This window comes from Haemaphysalis longicornis, unplaced genomic scaffold (assembly GCF_048455015.1).
Source record: "Haemaphysalis longicornis isolate Haplotype H1 unplaced genomic scaffold, Haemaphysalis longicornis Haplotype H1 scaffold_8, whole genome shotgun sequence".
In the NCBI taxonomy this organism is placed as follows: domain Eukaryota; kingdom Metazoa; phylum Arthropoda; class Arachnida; order Ixodida; family Ixodidae; genus Haemaphysalis; species Haemaphysalis longicornis.
In genome coordinates, this window is record NW_027526445.1 from 182,029,881 (window position 1) to 182,048,079 (window position 18,199).

At 46.5% G+C, this 18,199-nt stretch overlaps 1 protein-coding gene across 1 annotated transcript in view; it reads left to right on the plus strand.

Moving 5' to 3' along the window:
* Positions 1 to 7,711: 7,711 nt before the first annotated feature.
* Positions 7,712 to 18,199, plus strand: part of LOC144149197 (son of sevenless homolog 2-like) — a 39,001-nt gene continuing 28,513 nt past the window's right edge. Inside the window, exons 1-6 of the mRNA XM_077680730.1 lie at positions 7,712 to 8,223; positions 14,940 to 15,200; positions 15,371 to 15,730; positions 16,883 to 17,023; positions 17,168 to 17,278; positions 18,042 to 18,140. Of these exons, the coding sequence (XP_077536856.1) occupies positions 8,128 to 8,223; positions 14,940 to 15,200; positions 15,371 to 15,730; positions 16,883 to 17,023; positions 17,168 to 17,278; positions 18,042 to 18,140 (1,068 nt within the window). The 5' untranslated portion in view covers positions 7,712 to 8,127. The remainder of the gene's footprint in view (positions 8,224 to 14,939; positions 15,201 to 15,370; positions 15,731 to 16,882; positions 17,024 to 17,167; positions 17,279 to 18,041; positions 18,141 to 18,199) is intronic.

The following is an 18,199-nucleotide window of genomic DNA, read 5'->3' on the forward strand; positions in this document are numbered from 1 at the left end:
ATACTGCAGGCCGTAACCGGGCCCTTGCAGGAGTGGATACATAGGTAAAACGAAACACAATAACGCTCCACTAAAAGAAAAGGAAAAAGTATTGATACGCATAATCTGATACACGGCTTTTCAGACGCACTACAGTTTTTGCTAAAGTATCATGATAAACTTGCATGTGCACGACAGAGCCCATCTCATGGCCGAACAACTTGATAATTATTATTAGTTGTCCTTCTGTCACGCAGTTCCGGTTGCGAGTAAGGCCTATGCATATTTACTTAGGGTTTTGTGTAATTTGTTTCTGTTTCTTGTTGCACTTTTTTCTCCTTCGAAGTAAGCATAAAAACGACTGTTTTGGGGTAATAACATTCAGTGGCGAGTCAGCGCCGTGTTCGTGTTTTTTCTCATTCGTAGTCCGCCGTCTCCCTTTGTGCTGTGGTCACTATGAACGGACACCGACTTGCCCAGTTTTCCGAGCTCCTTTACACCACGTCGTTCGGCATCTGGAATCTGCCGACTGGGCGGTTGTGTGTAGCGGCTTGTATACGTTCCGTCTGGGTCCGCTCAGAGCCAATGATGTGAAATTCTTCGCAAACTAAGAAGCTCCGTCTATCACCTTGTGAAAGGAATTGTGGTAATGAACACGAGTCGCGGTGAGCAGACTCAGTTGCTCGCTCGGCTTCGTAGTTGGCCGTTTGTTGCCAGCCATACCACAGCGAGCTGGAAGCCACTGCAGGACAACAACGCGATGGTTGTTTAGTCCCTGCTTGCGCATGTCATTGATTTCTGCTGTACTTAAGGAGGATATGCAGATGTAATTCGAATGTGCTGCAGTGCAGCGCGCAGCGCATCCAGCTCCGCTATCATTAACGGCTTTTTGTGGCTGAACTTAGCGGTGATCGTTGTACGGGGTGGCAGGACAACTATCCCAATGGGAGACGCTATCCCCTATCCGCTCGCAGTAATGAGAGTGTAGTTGTGGTTGCTATACTGATGATGTGCTATAAGGTGCAGAACTTCAGATCAGCTATAGGCGGAGGTAACGTGTAAGTATACAATTTTTTGAGAAACATTCTACGGAGGCTTTCTTTTTTAAACTTTAGTGAGCCTGGTGAGGGACGTGGTAGCACACCACGTCCCTCAGCTACAAGAACCGAAGCTAGCGGGTGCTGGATTGTTCTGGTTAGAAATAAACAGCAGGCACGCATGATTGAGTTATTGCCTACTGAGGATGAGCCTGAGAGGAGCCTACAATATTTAAATGTCCCACGTGTTGGGGTAGTTTTAGGTACTTCAAAATAAAGGCGCGCTTCAATTTGGTTTGCAAGCATTCTAAAAATGCCATGGGTTAGTTTTTGAGAGGTTGAAGGGCAGGCAACCTGGCCCCTCACAGAGTGCGTCGCGAAGGCGCACGAAAGACTGAGAATCCTCCATTGCTGCGGGAGATCATGCAGAGAATTGATGCTAAAGCACCTAACGCAGATATCGTAAGGGTAAAAAGAGTTAAATCTCTACACATAAAGTTAAAGAGCTGTTGAACAGCGTATGGCATAAAATACATCACCAAGATGCAGAGAACACTCACAAAGAAAAAAAAAGATGGCTCCAATCCACGCTGTGAAGGGGGTTGGAAAGCAAAGTTTTAAACGACACCCACAACAATTGCCCATGCGACGACACTTCAATTCACACACGTGGCTCTACAAAGAGTGAAACCAGAGATTCTGCCAGCCGTTACCTGGAATTCACGGGGGCGGAGTCCTTAACGCCGCAGCAGCGTCGGCCACGGCCGGGCAAGAGCGGCGGATGCCGCCGCTGTAGCCCGGCCGAGAGTCGGAAGAAAGAAAACGGAGAGGAGCGTTTTTCGATGGGTGAGACAGCGGAACGTAGCCATCCTGATGTGCTAGCTGGGGGCTACACCGCCGCGTGACACAAGCGTAGACACCGAAACAATTCAGCATGCGAGCTTGATGATTCCCATTTAGACCGATTTAAACTAGTTAGTTTAGTAAGTCTGAGAATTGCGAGAAAGCTGGGGGAACTTTTAAAATTCCTATTTATCAGAACCTGTTGCTACTTTCGCCTTTTGTAATGCCTCTTAAAACACAACCGAATTGGTAATCACCAATTTAGAAAGCGGAGTCCCATTCGTGGCAAGCAGTGCGCAAAAGATAGCGTTTCTCTAGCGGCCAGATGTCTGTATGGGGTTTGTACAGAGTCCCGCCCTGCAAACCAACCCTTAACGTATGTTTGCCTCACGACCACTTAACTCCGTCGAGTGCGGGTTACCCTGGAGGTGCTGTCGAAAAAGTTAATCAAGCCATGCGAAGGCATCGCGCAATGGACGCGAAGATACACCAAAACAGGCCCAAAACAACCGTCGCCGAAGCAGACGACGAAGTCGTAACGCCGCCGACGCCGCCGCCGCCGGTGGCGAGCATGCACTCCCGCGCTAAGCAAGATTCTAAACGACCAAACGTGATTTTTGCTTTTCTTACTCCTGCTCCAGTTCGAGCACAAGAACTGTGGCCTCGGTATGGTGGGCCGTTCTGGTTGCAGGCACTTTAGTTCCGCTATCCGCGATTTTGGTTCACTTCGAGCTTTATATCTGGCGCGGGCGCTTCTGAATGTCAATGAACTGTCACCTGTGTTCTTCGCAACACGCCGAATACTGCCTGACGAACGATAATTACTTACTTTTCACGAACTGGCAGGTGTTCAGCATGGACGGTTAGTCCCTGCACAGGGCAGAGCATCGTGGTTCTAAAAACACGTTATTGATCGTACAGTAGCATTTAAGAGCGACAAATTTTTTAGCCCTGGTGTTGCAGTCAACTCTGATGTATTATTCGGCGCATGTGCGCAAATAAGCACGTTGACACCTCCCCCCCCCCCCCTCACCCCCAATCTCCTAAAACGAAGTTTAAACCCGCCGCATAGCACAAAAACGAAACTAACTGCTGCTTGCTTGCCAATATGGTACGGAGTCTTTACGATTTTTCAGAGATCAGAGGTGCTATCATGGCGAAAGGCAAATTATTTGGTAGTTATTTCTTGTTATAACTAGTATAAAAAAAGAACAGTACCTAACTAATGTTGACACTTACATGCAATGCTACATGTTAAGCAAAGTTGTGTACAGCTAATGGCCCAGCTTCACCTTTTTCAAACCCGATTGCAATTTTTATAATATACATACAGTGGACGAGATAGAACAGATTACCTTTTAGTGTACTGTCACAGTTTATTTCGCAATTTGGTCCAGTACTACGGGCATTTCATACTTTGCAGATTGCCGTCTTTTTGTATTGCGTCTGATACTTTTGATGTAGAAGTGAATGCGGGTCGGGAGGTAAAACGCACCTCTGCCACAACAGCCTTACAATGATCACTGCACCCAAGTTCACACTGCTGCTTAGCCTTCACCACACTCAAAATGTCAAGGATGCTATCCCAATGAAGCTCAAGAAGACTGAAGCATTCACTGAACGCGTTCTTCATGTTTAGCACAAACCTGTGCAGAACGGCCTGTACACAAAGTTAGCTCGCACGCTAGCCGACGATTCTGTGAGGGGCTTGTCCTTATAGTGACAAATACGTTTCCCCATCCAGTCAGAATGCATCTGTTATTTCCCACATAATTCGACGCACAAATTCTGTACTCAACCAGGCACTCTATGGCGCATAATATGGGAGTGCGTCAAGAACCCATACCTCCCACCTGCTTTTCCTTCCCCTACTCCTCAGCAGTGGGAGATACTGCTGTCCAGCTCCCTCCCTCAAGATCAACTTCTGCTGGTCGAGAGGGCCAGTCGAGCCGGGACGGCACATGGTTACCTGAAATGAGGAACCACCCCACCTAAAAGCTCGATAAAAAAAGTTTTGTCTCTCTCTCTCCTGCCGGCGCAAATTGCGCTTCCACTTTTTTCGAACCTCTTCGTCTCTTGGGGCGGCGAACAAAGACGCCTTTGGAGCGCCCTGACAGCCGGTGAGACAGCCTGGGCAAAACAGTGCGCATCAGTCAGTCTTTTCGCCATCTTCCTCACATGCTGGTCCTTGACGAAATGCACTCTCTCACTGTTACGAAAAGCACGTCAGAACCACCGCACCGATTCCACCGAACGCACGTGTCCCCACCGCCGTCCAAGTTCTACGTTTCGTCCGGCCTGATCGAGGGCTGGCGCGGCTGACCGGCTGCGAGATAGTGCACCAGCGCTCCTAGCCACCCTATAGCGGTGGTCGACGGCGCGCGGCACGCCGAAAGCAGCGCCGTCTCCGCCCGCTCGGGCCACTCCCCTATTCTAGTTCACTCTACTTAAATCCTAGGTCTTCTGGAAGCTGAAGACCCTCATGTAGGGTTGGATGAATACCCTCGCATTCTAACACTATGTGCCGCATAGTTTCTGTTTCTTTTTCGCAGACCGCGCATACCCCATCATTTTGTGAATACTTCCTCACAAAGCTCTTAGTTCGCAAGCAACCTGCTCTAGCCTCAAAAAGCAAAGCACTGCCCTTGGAATTATCGTAGAAATTTTCCTTTCTGGTGTCCAATTTATCAGCCCTGTACATCTCTAATGACGTTTTGGCTTCCATTTGTTCTCTCCACTTATTCGTTTCTATCTGCCTTGCCTCTTTTTTGGTTACCTTGGCTATCTTTGATTCTCCACTGTTCTTTCCGTATTTCATCGTTAGCCTCCTAGTCTTCCTTAGCCACTGCGTGTCCACGGCTTTCATGTATAGGTATCTAAAAACTTTAGCTGTCCACCTACGTTGATCCATTGCCCTCAACCTCCTCTCAAAACATCTTTTACTCTGCGCTTCTCGAAATTCAAACGACGCCCAGCCCATATCTCCCTGCACTGCTTCGTTAGTTAGTTTTCCGTGCGCTCCTAAGGCCAAATAGCCTACCGGTCTCTGGTTCACTTCAAGGCCTGCTAGAGCGTCTGATTGTAATAAGCAGAGTACAGCATTCGCAAATGGGAGACCCGGAACCATTACTCCTTTCCACATTCCTCTCACTACTTCATATTTGTTATGACCCCACAGAGCTCTATGCTACAATAGAGAGTTTTAGTATAGCGTTTTAGCTGTAGCGTTAACGTTTTGCGGGCCGCAAGCGCGAACGGATAGCGCCTCGTTATGCTACGGTTAGCGTGCCCGCTAACGCTGTGGGCGCGCTAAAGTGGTGCTTTCCGCTATACTAAAACTCCCTATTATAGCTGTGTTTCGCTTTCCCTTACCCTTAAGTTGCTCCTCGAGAGTTCTTAAGTAGTTAACCCCTTCGTTTATCCACACTACTGCGCCCTCTATCGGTGGGTCTAGTAGCCAGTTTCTGCGAGGCCGCCGGCGGGTCTGGGAGCCTGCTCCTACCGCTGCGTGACGCACGACATTCAGCAGACTCACGAGAAGGCTCGACTTAGAACAGCACCGTTGTCAAAAAGACAAAGTACACCTTACCCGGGCTTGGAATAGGGCTCAGACAAAGTGGAAATGGGTCCTGCTTTGGTGGTGGACTGCATTCTCTCAACCCGCGCGTCTTAGTCCAAAGACACCATCATTGCAGAAGTTTTGATCGTACTCGGAAGAAATTTACAACCCCAACATATTCCGCTCCTCCCGTGCAAGCAAGCGCAACCCGCGCCGCGAGTTACGCGGGCGTAGGGGAAACGAGGGCAGGCAAGCATTTCCACCGCCCGCGAAGAAATGCGGGAATACTAGCACCTTCTTACAAGGTATAGAGCCGCCTTCTGCAGCGGAGCTGTTGCAAAAGGACTGTGATTTGGGTCTATTGGTGAACGTTCACGATTGAAAAATAGCGCGGAAAAAACGCAGCACAACACAACACAACAGCACACCACAACAACACAGCACAGTGCTGTGTTTCCCGAGCTGTTTTTCAATCAGGAGCTGTCACAGGCTAACGATCCCATTTTTTGCGTCCGAGGACGAGAAAAGCAGCTCCGCCCTTCTTCACTTCGACACCCGCTCCCTCGGCGCGTCATATTTCGATGTATCATATAACGTGGTCTTGGAAAAATGCCTTCCCAGCACTGCATTTGTGCTGGGAAGTAGAACATCGGTCTAAGCTTGGTTTTTGTAGGCTGGCTTTCCCCCATAGTCCGTGGCGCAGTGAAGCCTACTCGATCTTTACTTTGGCCCACCCTCTCCCTACGGCCACCTGTTCACCTCCAGCGCTTCCTACTTTGATATGAAATAGCGTAACGAGTCCCTGGAACAAAGTCTTCACAGCAATGCATTTGTATTCGGAAGTGAAGCCAGCTTTAAGTATGTAAGCCCAGTCTTTGTAAGCTGGCTTTCCCCCATGGTATGTGGCGCAGTGAAGCCTACTCGGTCCTCACTTCGGCCCACCCTCTCCCTTCGGCAACCTGTTTACCCCCGGCGCTTCATACTTTGATATAAAATAGCGTAACATGTACCTGGAACGAAGTCTTCTCAGCAATGCATTTGTATTCGGAAGAGAAACCAGCTTAAGTACATCGGTGTAAGCTCGGTCTTTGAAAGCTGGCTTTCTCGCATAGTGGGTTGCGCAGTGAAGCCTACTCACAATCCTGGTGAACGCTTCCCAGGCGCGACGGCGTGGTTTGATGGGAAGCCTGTGACCAACCAACTTTCAAAAACCCACATACAGCTCCTCTGGGCATACAAATTCATGGAATGGAACGGCACTGAATTTTCGTACGCTAATGGGAAAGCTTCGAACACCAGCGACTGCCCTCTTTTTTTGATTGGGTGATTTGGTATCCTTTCGGTCCGCTTATTTGCAGTGCGTAGCATTTCATCACATTTAATTAAGTAAGTGTCGGACTTGTACATATCGGGCAACGCAATGCCGCTTGCGGGAAAGCGTCTGCGCTATATCGCTCCTGGTAAAAGATGAAGTGGCTCATTGCATCTTGTGGCAGTGAAAACCGCTTATTGTAGCCACAATAATAATAATAAAAAAACATGATGCGTCTTTTGATAAGTCGAAAGCTAGTGCCGACAATTCCAATCATCAAGGAACATCGTCTTCACTGATCTGAAGTGGTGCACTTCTGTGGTTACCTTCAGCTCATCGACTCTGGTCGTATCAATTCAATAGACCTCCCCCGTGAGAGAGTGAATTTCTGGCTTGCTGAATATTTCTTCGAGGGACCAGGTGATTTTACAGAAGGAGATTGTTGTTTGTGTCCATCGCTATCATCGGCTGACGCAGGACATGGCACACCAAATGGAAATGCCGGTGGTTGCCATTCAACCCAAACTTTCTCAGAATAATGGCAGCCGGCCATCCATCGTGTTCCTCACACGTGTTTTGAGTCAATAGTTCTCAATAGTGTTAGTGTTTATATCGAGGAATGAGCCTGTTGTAGCATGCTCTGATTGTCAGCTGTGGACCTGTAGTGTTCGGCAAGCCTGTTATATATTTTCTAAAAGTGGCGCGCTTTTCGTCGTCACAGGTTTTGCAACGCCACAGCGCGTTTTGATGTATTTGTTCGTATCAATCTTGCTTTCTCTCACCACACTTCTGTAATGCGGTAATGATCCCTCGTTAGTACCGGTTTCAGGCAATTCAAACTCGCGCACACAAAGCGAGTCGCGACTATGGTCGCGATGCGGACTGGAAAGCCGCTTCGCAACAGAGGCACTGACTGGCGGACTCGTTCACTGCTGTTCCTGGCTGGCGGCCTGCTCGCGTCGCCAACACTGTGCAGTCAGTTTCTCGTCTGGCTCCGGCTCGGGAAATGGACAGCGGCCAACCTTGATCGCGGGGCCCCCCCGTGTAATCAAAAACAAGGCGAAAAGGAGCGAAACAAGTGCAGCACCTTGAGGGACGCGCAGAGAGATCTGCTTTCCGTGCGTGTTTATTCCGCGGGGCGTACACAAAAGTGCCTCCAGCCTGCCGACCCAGCGCGGCGATGCCGTGCCCGTGCAGGGATCGGACCGAGGCGTGCTGCCATGGATAGTGTCGGGAACGCCGCCGCACCCTTCGGCTTTATCGCGGCGCTCGACCGTGCTCGAGACAGCAGCAGCAACAAGGCCTAGGCCTAACCAGACCGTCGGTGCGATTTCGAAGCCGCGGCCGCGACCTCGGGGCCGTCATGGAGCAGCGGGCGAGCGTGTGACTCCTGCGACATGTTTTCCGGCCGGGACGCCGACGGCAGCTCGGATGTAGACGGCCAGGAGATCGAGTCCAAGTGCAAGGGTCTGCTGGTGGCAGCGCTCAAGAAGGTGAGCTCCGCGAGAACGCACCGACGACCGAACAGCTGTGCGTGTGTGTGTGTGCGCCAATGCGTGCGGGGGCACTCTGGGGACCCCGCATAGCAGCTCGCGCGTGCGCTCGAGGCGAGCGGACAGGTGCGCTGTGCGTCCGCGAGCCGCTGTTTTGTTTCCTTCTCGAGGGGATTTCTTTCGGGCTTTTCTTCCCGGGCAAGCCGCCTGGCTCGAGGCCGAGTTCTGTGTCGCCTTGCAGAACTCGCTAAACGGGCGCTAGCGAAAAAGCATCCGTGAGCATTCGCGAGAGAAAATTTCAAAAAAGAAAGGAAAAAATCGTATCGTTCCCCCGTCCGATCAACACGGATCTTACGCGCATTGTAAACAGCCGCGCCGCTGTTGACAGCGCCTTTATGCACCGCTGCAGAACCCGTTTTGTGGCGACCATTGACCAGTGCAAAATATCTCGTTATCTGCACCTTCCTAACACTGCAGGTATTTAAGCCGGCCAGCTTTATCGGCCTGGCGTCTCCATCTGTTCAAGCTAACCAGCCGAATGCTGGCTGAACCTTGGGTTCGTTGTACTACGCGATAAGCTGGCATGCCATGGTGTTTGCTGTCTTTATTGTTGTTTATTTTTTTGCGCGTTGCCGAGTTAATACCGCCGTCCTGGCATCACATGATGTGCCGATTGCAAGTTGACGAAGTGCTCGGAGCGTGTGTTATCGTCGCCCGATAACGGTCTCCAGCCTTCAGTCTTTGTGCCTTATTGGAATTGTATCTGCAGGTGTTAGGAAAAAAGAGACTGTTTTTTTGGACTTTGCCCTTGTACGCTCTAGTATGTGGTGGTTCAAAGCAAGCGGTATTATTTCAGTTTGAGGTATTCAGTAAACCATAACTGCATCAGTGCGCTTTATAAGGGAGTCCTGCTATAATAAACACCAAAGTTTGCGCATACTGTGTTGTGGGGTCTAGCTGTCTTAGTTCTGTTTTATGTAAGAAGTGGCATGCGTAAAACTTAATTGCGTTCGTAATTTTATTTACTTCAATGATTCACTGCATAGTTGAAATGCTTTTGTAAACAATTCTACTAGTCTTTTAACCTACAGAATGAGAAACTTTAGCCTTGCCTTTACATAGTACCGAATATTGAGTATTGGTATGATTGGAGTATTGGTATAATCCCTTTGTAACCTTTTCATAGAGAGTTAGTTCATGTAATTATTGTTATTCTTTATTTATGTTATTATTAGGTGTTCAGCTACAGTTACATTTCCATACTTCCATTTTCTCCACACACTTACAAGTGTGTGGAGAAAATGGAAGTATGGAAATGTAACTGTTGCACCTATGTGCATAGTACAGGAACCATAAAATGTGCAGAATATCCTATTCACACAGCAAACATCGAAGCCTAGTTAGCTCCTTTGGAGCAATCGTTTATGGGCCCGTACGAGTGAAATGATTTTTGGCTAACCAGTACTGCCGTAGCTTTCACGATGCGTTTATGAATATTTCAAACATCTCTTCATGGCATTTGACAGCTCTTATGCTTAATGCATAAGTGGGATGAATGGAGATCCATGGGAGAGGCCTTTGCCCTGCAGTGGGAATAGTTAGGCTGATGATGATGATGATGATGATGCTTAATGCACTTCACTCGCTGTGTCAACAAATGACTGTTTCTTTGTTATAGTTGTGCAAACATTAAATGAATTCAAATGGGTAGGCTAGCTTTGACAATAATAGCTGTATTGTAGCGTGTCGCATCTAAAAGCAGCAATTCGCCTGCAGGGAAACAATGTGCAGCAAGCACATCTAGCTCATTTATGCTCCCATTAATGCGAACTAAAATCTAAGTATGTTTTATTTAGTACAATAGAAATGTGGCACAGCACGAGTGTAAATTGAACACGCAGCCCCTGTCAAGTGGCTCAATGTTTACTTTACTGGAGCTATGCTTTTTATTGCATACTTATTGCACCTGTCTTGTTATCGTTTCCACAATGTTTGTTATGCTTAGTCCAATCGGTTATTTTTTATTTATTTCTTTTCCTATATGCCATAGCCACAAGGACAGTTCCAGCTGAAAAATGTTCTTTTTGATGTAAAAGATTGGTAAGTTAAGACATAGCATGTCAAAATTTGAATGAACTTGCTTGTTACCCCAGGCACTTTATTAGCACAGAAAAGAGATTTCAAAAAATAGTCACGTCATCTTTGGCATGGGAAATAAGCGATAATCTCTATCATTCCCACTATTGCAGTGAGTAACGTAAGCCACAGTCTGTCCAACAAGAACTTCCTGCTGGTTTTTTGTGCTCTCAGCATGGGGTATTTGATTGGTTTGTGGCTGTCCACAACAGCTATTGTGAATCCGTTGGTAGAAACTGATGTAACTGGGATTCGAGTCAGTGATGTTCCATACTACGGAGGAAAAATCCATTTTATAGGCACAGCACTTCCGTATAATTTTCCCCTCAAATTTCTCGATAAATTTCTTTAGGTTTTCCCAAGTCTCTTTTTGTAGCTGATTGATGTTACTGTCAATGCTTGGCGTTAGTGAGTACCACCTATGTTCTCTCTACGTAACCTTGTAGATGCAGACACCGTTTAGAGTTCTAGTGGGAAGGATAATATGCATTTCACGTTTTGTACCAAACAAGATGCTTACTTTGCATACTAACACTCTAAATTGATAGTTGACGTATGACAAGAGATCAGGCTACTTTTGCATAATGAATGCTTTTTATTCATAGCATTTATTCACAATCTGACCATGCTGCGTTATGAATGATTGATGCAATGGCACATTTTTCATTTTTACTCCGCAACTCTTGAACAAGAGCCATGAAGAAAAAATACGAGTTTGTTTTATTCAAAAGACTTGAAAATGCGCATGAAAATGATTTTGTGTTTTGTAGTGCCCCCAGCACTTGTCTGGCAACAAACGACACTTTGTTCAGTGAGAAATTACACAAAGAAATCAGGCAAAATTTTAATTCTCCCACTAAATAGTGTGTTTCGTGATGTCAACGGTGATGTATCCAGGGCAGGTACTTGAAACGGTTGTTAGTACAGTGACTAAAGCTGCAGCGAACGGCCGAGCATATTTTGTTGCCTCGTTTACCGTGCCTCCTCCAAGATGGCGCCACGATACTGCTCAGGACCGCTGTCTGCACTCGCTTCTTTTTTGCCCAGATTTGTGCCTGGCTAATGTTTGTCACAGTTGATAGTAATAGTTTCGTGAAACGTTGGGTATGCTCGACAAACAGAGTTGCAGAAGGCAATGTCGCTTATGCCAGTTTGGTTGTTGATGCTGTACTCCACTGGGTGCTGTTGTGCTATAAATGAAACTGTGGAGCGTACGTACCCTTCTGCAGTTAAATCCAGCAGGGTAACAGTTGTAATTAAATCTCCGCTGCCTCCCTTTTCACCAATTTACGACACTGCCAGGAAAGAGATAGGAAGTTTAGCTGGGAAGAGTTCGCCACAGGTAGCCATCCTTGAAAGACATCGAGACAAAATAAGTGCAGCCCATATGCAAGGAAGGATCAGGGAAGCTGACCTAAGTGCAAACATCCACTCATTATTATTATATGTTATAATAATAATGATATTATAAAGTAATACAATTGTGAAGGAAAGTTTGGCATCCACCTGAATGCACCCATACGGCTACAAAGGAAAGCTATACAGCTTCCTCAGAAACTTCGCAGTTGAATGCAGTTCAGCTGGATGACAAACTTGCTGTCACAGAAACTTACTCCACCTTGGGGATTTCCCCTAAATCTGGTCAATCAAAGTGATATAATATTGGCGTGAAAGTAAGAAAAAAAAAAAAAAAAGAAGAAGAAGACACCTATATAACCACTGCTTCTTGTCGTACATAGTCACCCCTGATGAAGGAGCCGAGTTGGCTCCGAAACGTTGGGACCGCTTTGAATAAACGCCCTTGGTTGGTGTATTTGCCTCTTAAACATACCTTCAGTTTTTTTTTTACTTTGTGTTTTTCACTAGGGTGTTTCTGTGCCCGGCTGTCTGATCCGTTTTCGAAGCGAAGCGCGTTTTCCTTTTTGTTTCATTTGTATGCCGCACAGGCTATCTTTTTTGATAGGGAGAGTTTTACTTTGTCACTAAACCAGAATGTTCATTTTCGATTGCTAATGTTCTGGATCTAATTCGACGGTTCCAGAAATAATCACACACCAAGATAAATACGCGCAACCACACCATTCAATTCACCAACATTTATCTCTGCATGTCTCTCTGCTGACTGGTTCCGCAATGTCCGTCTATTCTTTCAGTTCTTAGCAGAGCTTTGCTAATTGAAGAAGCCTGCTATTATATATAAAAGAAATAAAACAAAACTTTCGAACAAGGTAACGACCACGATTGTTGGTTGGCAACAATTGTGGTTGCTACCTTGTTCGAAGTTTTCTTTTCTAGTGTTCCCTATCATCTTCCAAGTTTTATTGATTCCTGTGTGCGTGCGTGTGTGTGTGTGTGTGTGTGTGTGTGTGTGTGTGTGTGTGTTGCATAGAATAGCAAGTATGCCTTGACGCCTCCTGGGTGTGATTTATCATCTAAACTGTTCATTGTTAACATACGTTTGTCTTTATATTGTTGTTCAGTTGATTAGTTGACGGCAGTGCGTTTTTGTGGCATGCAGCAATAATCAACTTGCTAAAAAGAAATTAGTTTCCAGAACAGCTAGTCTTGCATGTTGGAATGCTGCACTATGCCATTCTCGACAATGGAAGTGCAATCATGCACTGAGTTCAAAAGCATCAGCAGTACCAGTACATGTGCTCGTGTGAGGACAGCAGAGCATGACAAAAAAGTAATGGAGGGACAGCATCAAACACAGGGGAAGGCTAAAAATGAAAATTTCTCAAGGCATTTAAGTCTGCTTGCGTGCTATGAAGACGAATACCTCGATTTACTGCTACATTGCTCTCTTTCTTTGCTTTACTTTCTTTGTTTCTGGTGCACACTACTTCTGTACTTTGTAGTTTTGGCAGAGGGCCTTTATTTTCCTTCATTTTTCAATGCCTTATCATAACATAGGCCTTCCAGTCTTTGTGACAAAAGTGAGTCAGGGAGATGGCGACAATCGAGTGAAGTCGAGCGGCTTGCTTTGGGTGCTTAGGGATGGGCCATTCAACGTCACTTAAAAATTTAAGGGACACCGGAGAGAGAAATTTTATTGTAAATTATTATTTCTCAGCAAACAAGGCATCATTTGTCATTGAACAAAACGAAAGAAAGCTATGGAATGTGTGCTCCTTCATCCAACTGACAAAGTTATTCAGCCTTTTGCAGCGTCTTTTTATAAACGTAATGTTCGTTGTCTAACCACAGTTTTGCTTAGTTGCTGTGTGTACAGTTTTTCATCGCTTATTTCTTATTTCTAGTTTTTGGTCTGAAATTTTGAGGGCATTTGTCCCAGCTCTGCGATTTTGTGAGAACTGAAATAAGTGAAAAAATAAGAAGTGCAAATTTACTTTGCGTATAATTGTTAATGGCACAGTAAATATTAAATAAATAAATAATAAAATAAATAATAAAATAAATGGAACAAATAAGCACACATTGGTACGAAGGTTTACATTCAAGTGCATAGAGAGAGGTGACATCTGGTTTTAGGGCTTCGCCCACTTGCAATGGATAATAGCCATGCTACACTGGCATCCCGAATGCCTTCAAACTAAATTCAACTCGCAGGTGAATGTTGTAGTGCTCCTCGTTCAATTCAAATGTTTATCGAGCCAAATGATCATCACAGAGCGCGTGTGAGGATGTCAAACGCCTTCAAGACATGAATGTTTGTATCATTGTCGCAGTGCTTTCACACGCCTTGCAGAAAATGAATACTGGAAACAGAACACTGAATTAAAGCAAACAATTTTTAACCAGTGTCTCACGCACTCTATTATCCTTGAAGTTAAATTTTTATTGCAAGATCGGTTGACATTATACTCTTCATCCCAGCAATAGAGAGATCAAGCTTTTTTTTTTTTTAATTTTTCATTTGTAAGAAGAAAAAGCACTAAATTGCAATTAGAAGTGAGAAATAATTTTAATTGTGGGCAATGATGGTTTCATCGCTAAACATTGCGTGCAGTTTCAAATATTTTAGTATGGTATAAAAAGTGGGACCTTAAAGCAGCAGCACTACTGCAGTAGTGAGAGTGAACATTAAATCTTTCTACTGCCATCAAAATTGTTGTGGATTATGGCAGATTACAAATGGAATTTGAAGTCTGTCATTGCCATTGAGTTTCACAGTAGTTTATACTAGAGGGAAATCTGCAGCTGCAGCCGCGTACCGTCATGGGAGACACCATAGCAGCTGATAGTGCTCCTCTTGGAACAGCGCTCCTCTTACTTGGCGTTCCTCTTACAGCAGCACAGACATGGCAGTTTCCAGTGTTGCCAAGCAAAGAAATCGGCCGCTAACCTTGTCAGAAAACTGAAGACCATCTTTATATTTGTATAAAATATTGGTCATCGTAACGCTGTAACATCTTATCTCATACATACCATCATCATTATCATAGCCCCATAACATCATCTTTGCCTTCATAGGCCTTCAGCACCACCGTACCGTAGCCCAGTACCACCATCACCCCTATGTACCACCATCATCATCATCATAGCCCAATACGTGCTGTCCTATCCCCCCAAACACCTCTCAAACACTGCGTGGTGCCTGCTGTTGACGGGTGCAGGTGCAGTGCCAGGTGCACCCGACGCTGTCGGCGACGGACGAGGCCCTCGAGTATGTGGAGGGCCTGGTGCTGCGGCTGCTGTGCACCCTGTGCGGGGGCCGGCCGCACTCGGTGCAGGAGGTGGAGGACCGCGTGAAGCGCCTCTTCCCGCACCCCATCGACCTGTGGGCCATCCGCGAAGCCCAGGCTGCCACCGAGCGCGGCCGCAAGCGCACCTCCATCGTGCTCCCCCACGAGAAGATCAACGCACCCCTCCAGAAGGTATTCCCCAAGGTGGCTTCCTGGGCCCCCTCCTCTTCATTTCTGAATCCTCAATGAAAAGGAAACGGAGGGAAGTGGGAGAAGAGACAACTTCGAGCTTTCGTTATTCAATTCTAAATGAACAACACATCACTCTCTGGTCCTTTCCTCCCTCCCTCCCTTGTTGACAGGTGCTGGGCTACCGGCTGGACACGACGGTGGTGCAGTTCATGGTGGCCGTGCTGGAGTACATAGCGGCCGACATCCTCAAGCTGACGGGCAACTACGTCAAGAACATCCGCCATGTGGAGATCACCTGCCAGGACTGCCGGGTGGCCATGTGCGCCGACAAGGTGCTCATGGACATGTTCCACGGGGAGGACCTGGCGGCCGCGGAGGAGGAGTGCCTGCTGCTCGGAGGCCGACCGCCCGTGTCATACGACGAGGAGGTCAAGGACCTCATAGCCGAGGAGAGGCAGCACATCCGCGAGCTCAACATGATCATCAAGGTCTTCCGGCAGCCCCTTGACCGACTCTTCCCCCGGAGCAGGGTACGCACAGGGGCGTCCGTTTCTGTGTCATGGAGACCTCCACTGTTCAATTGGGGCGCATAAACCGAATGCACAAAAGGGCAGCCAAAGGCTAGGCTTTGCCAAGCAGGACACGCAAGACAGGAAATCTTAAAGGCTGCTTCGAGTCCAACTTTCTTTCTGAGGGTTATAGCAGATTGGAATCTGTTGACCGACTCCTTAGTAGCCTCAACAACAATAACTGCCTTTAAACAACCAGATTTAAGGGGAAATCCCCAAGGTGGGGTAACTTTCTTTTGCAGAAACTTACTCCACCTTAAGGATTTTCCCTAAAATGTGGTTGTCTAACACCTGTTCATTACTTCAAGTTGTTGATCAATTCACTCTCGTGTTACAAACTTCTAGCCTCCTGGTTAGCTCAGTTGGTAGAGCAACTGCTCCGGTTAAGTGGTGTTCCCGGGTTAATTCTGGACCAGGACAAATTTTTCTTCAACTGCGAAGTTTCTGAGAAAGCTGTACAGCTTTCCTTTGTAGCCGTACGGCTGCATTGAGGCGGATGTCAAAGTTTCCTTTGCAATAACTGCCTTTCTTTGGAAGGTCCTAAAAACTTCAGTTTTTGTAATTTATGATGGAGAATTGACCAATATGCATGGGTAATTTCTGATGTATCGTGCCTCCATTGTGTATATGGTGACAAAGTGTAAAATTGTGCATTGTTTCCCTATTACACTGTCATGTTTGTTTTACCGTTGCCTGCGTTTTCCTAACACTGAGTAAGGCCTTGTAAGTCAAGACTCGCTACTGGTTGCATTTCTTTTAGCGTTGTTTCTTTTTTTTAGTCTCCACTCCTGTGGTAGCCCCCAGGGCTGACAGTAGGAATAAATGAAATTAAACAGCATGTGACACAAGTGGCACCAAGTTGACCTGAAGCTAAGAGTACGGCAGAACTAGCATTAAAAAGGAAGGAGATGCTCATGTGATTTGTCATTGAGGGGAGGCTGGTGCTGACCGCAGGAGAAGTAATTGTGGAAAACAGGAAAAGGCAGTTGGGCGCGTAACTACATCAAAGCTGGGCTTGCTACCAGAACATGTGTCTGGCTGACATTTCAAACACTCAGTGTTCAGAAGCTGATTGTGTCTTGCCTCTTATTTTCCTTTTTCTCCCCCTTCTAGGACCTGGACGTCATCTTTGGCAACGTCTTGGACGTCTACGAGTTCAGCGTCTCGCTGCTCGGTTCCTTCGAAGATGTTGTGGAGATGACCGACGAGAATCAGACCCCTGCCATAGGTTCCTGCTTCTACGAGATGGCCGAGGTACTGCTACGCCTGTTCTAACCACTGCTGCTTCTGCTGCATTTTTGATGTCTACTGGCAATTGCATTTGCACCAAGCAAGCAGGGATTTTTCTTTTGAAACCTGACCTTCCGTGTTTGTTGTCTCTTTTTTCTTCCACGACAGTACGACGAGTTCGACGTGTACGACGACTACGCACAAACGGTGGTCTCCAAGAGTTGTCGGGACACGCTAGCCGAGCTGCTACAGAAGCCGGATGTAGCTAGTTCTTTACAGGTGGGTCTTCTTTTTATTGTATTACTTTTTGGTGATGACACGGGTTTGATTCCCAGTTGTGGCAGCCGCTTTTCTCATGGAGGCGAAAAGCAAAAACGTCCGTGTGTACGAGATTTCAGCGCACGTTAAAGATCCCCAGGTGGTCAAAATTAATCCGGAGCCCTCCACTACAGTGCGCCTCATTGCCTGCATTACGTCGGCACGTTAAACTCTGCAATCAAAGAATTATTTTCTTTCCGGTGTGCTCTGGTATTACTGAACTCAGAGCGCTTTCTGCATTATTGTTGTTGTAAGGCTTGCAACTAGGCAAGGGTGTAAGAGCTGTGCCTAACTTGTCATTTCTGTTTAATTGGAATGTTTAAGGAATGGGGACTGCTTAGGGCCTCCCAGGGCTTGAATACGCTCTGACATGGTGGCTAAGACTAAAGGTTACATGAATGTATTACCTAATAAGGAAGCATTTCTTTTTAAAATCAAAGGTCTTTTTTTTTTTTTTGTAAAAAAATACAAATGCTCGTTTGGGTGTGTCAGAGGCTGGCCATACGGCTCTGAGTTCAATTTGAACTCATGGTGGCTGTTCCTTTTATGGAGGCAGAGAAAAATAGCACGCTTACCTGTCAAGATTTTGGCCAGGCGTAGCTTCAGTGCATGAAACTGTGATGTAAAAGAAATGTATGTGCAAGTTTCCCATCGCAAAAGAAACCCAAAGTGTTCAAACATTTCCTTATCATTCTGTCCCCCCCCCCCTTCTTTTTCTTCCCAGACTGCTGGTCATGGGTTTTTGCTAGCAGTGAAATACGTATTGCCAAGGCTGCTTTTGGGCCCTGTAGCCCACTGCTTTCAGTATTTTGAGGCCATCAAGGTAAGGGGCACTTCTTTTTTTTCGTTTTTCGAATTGTTAGAACCAGCTTGTAGCACGTG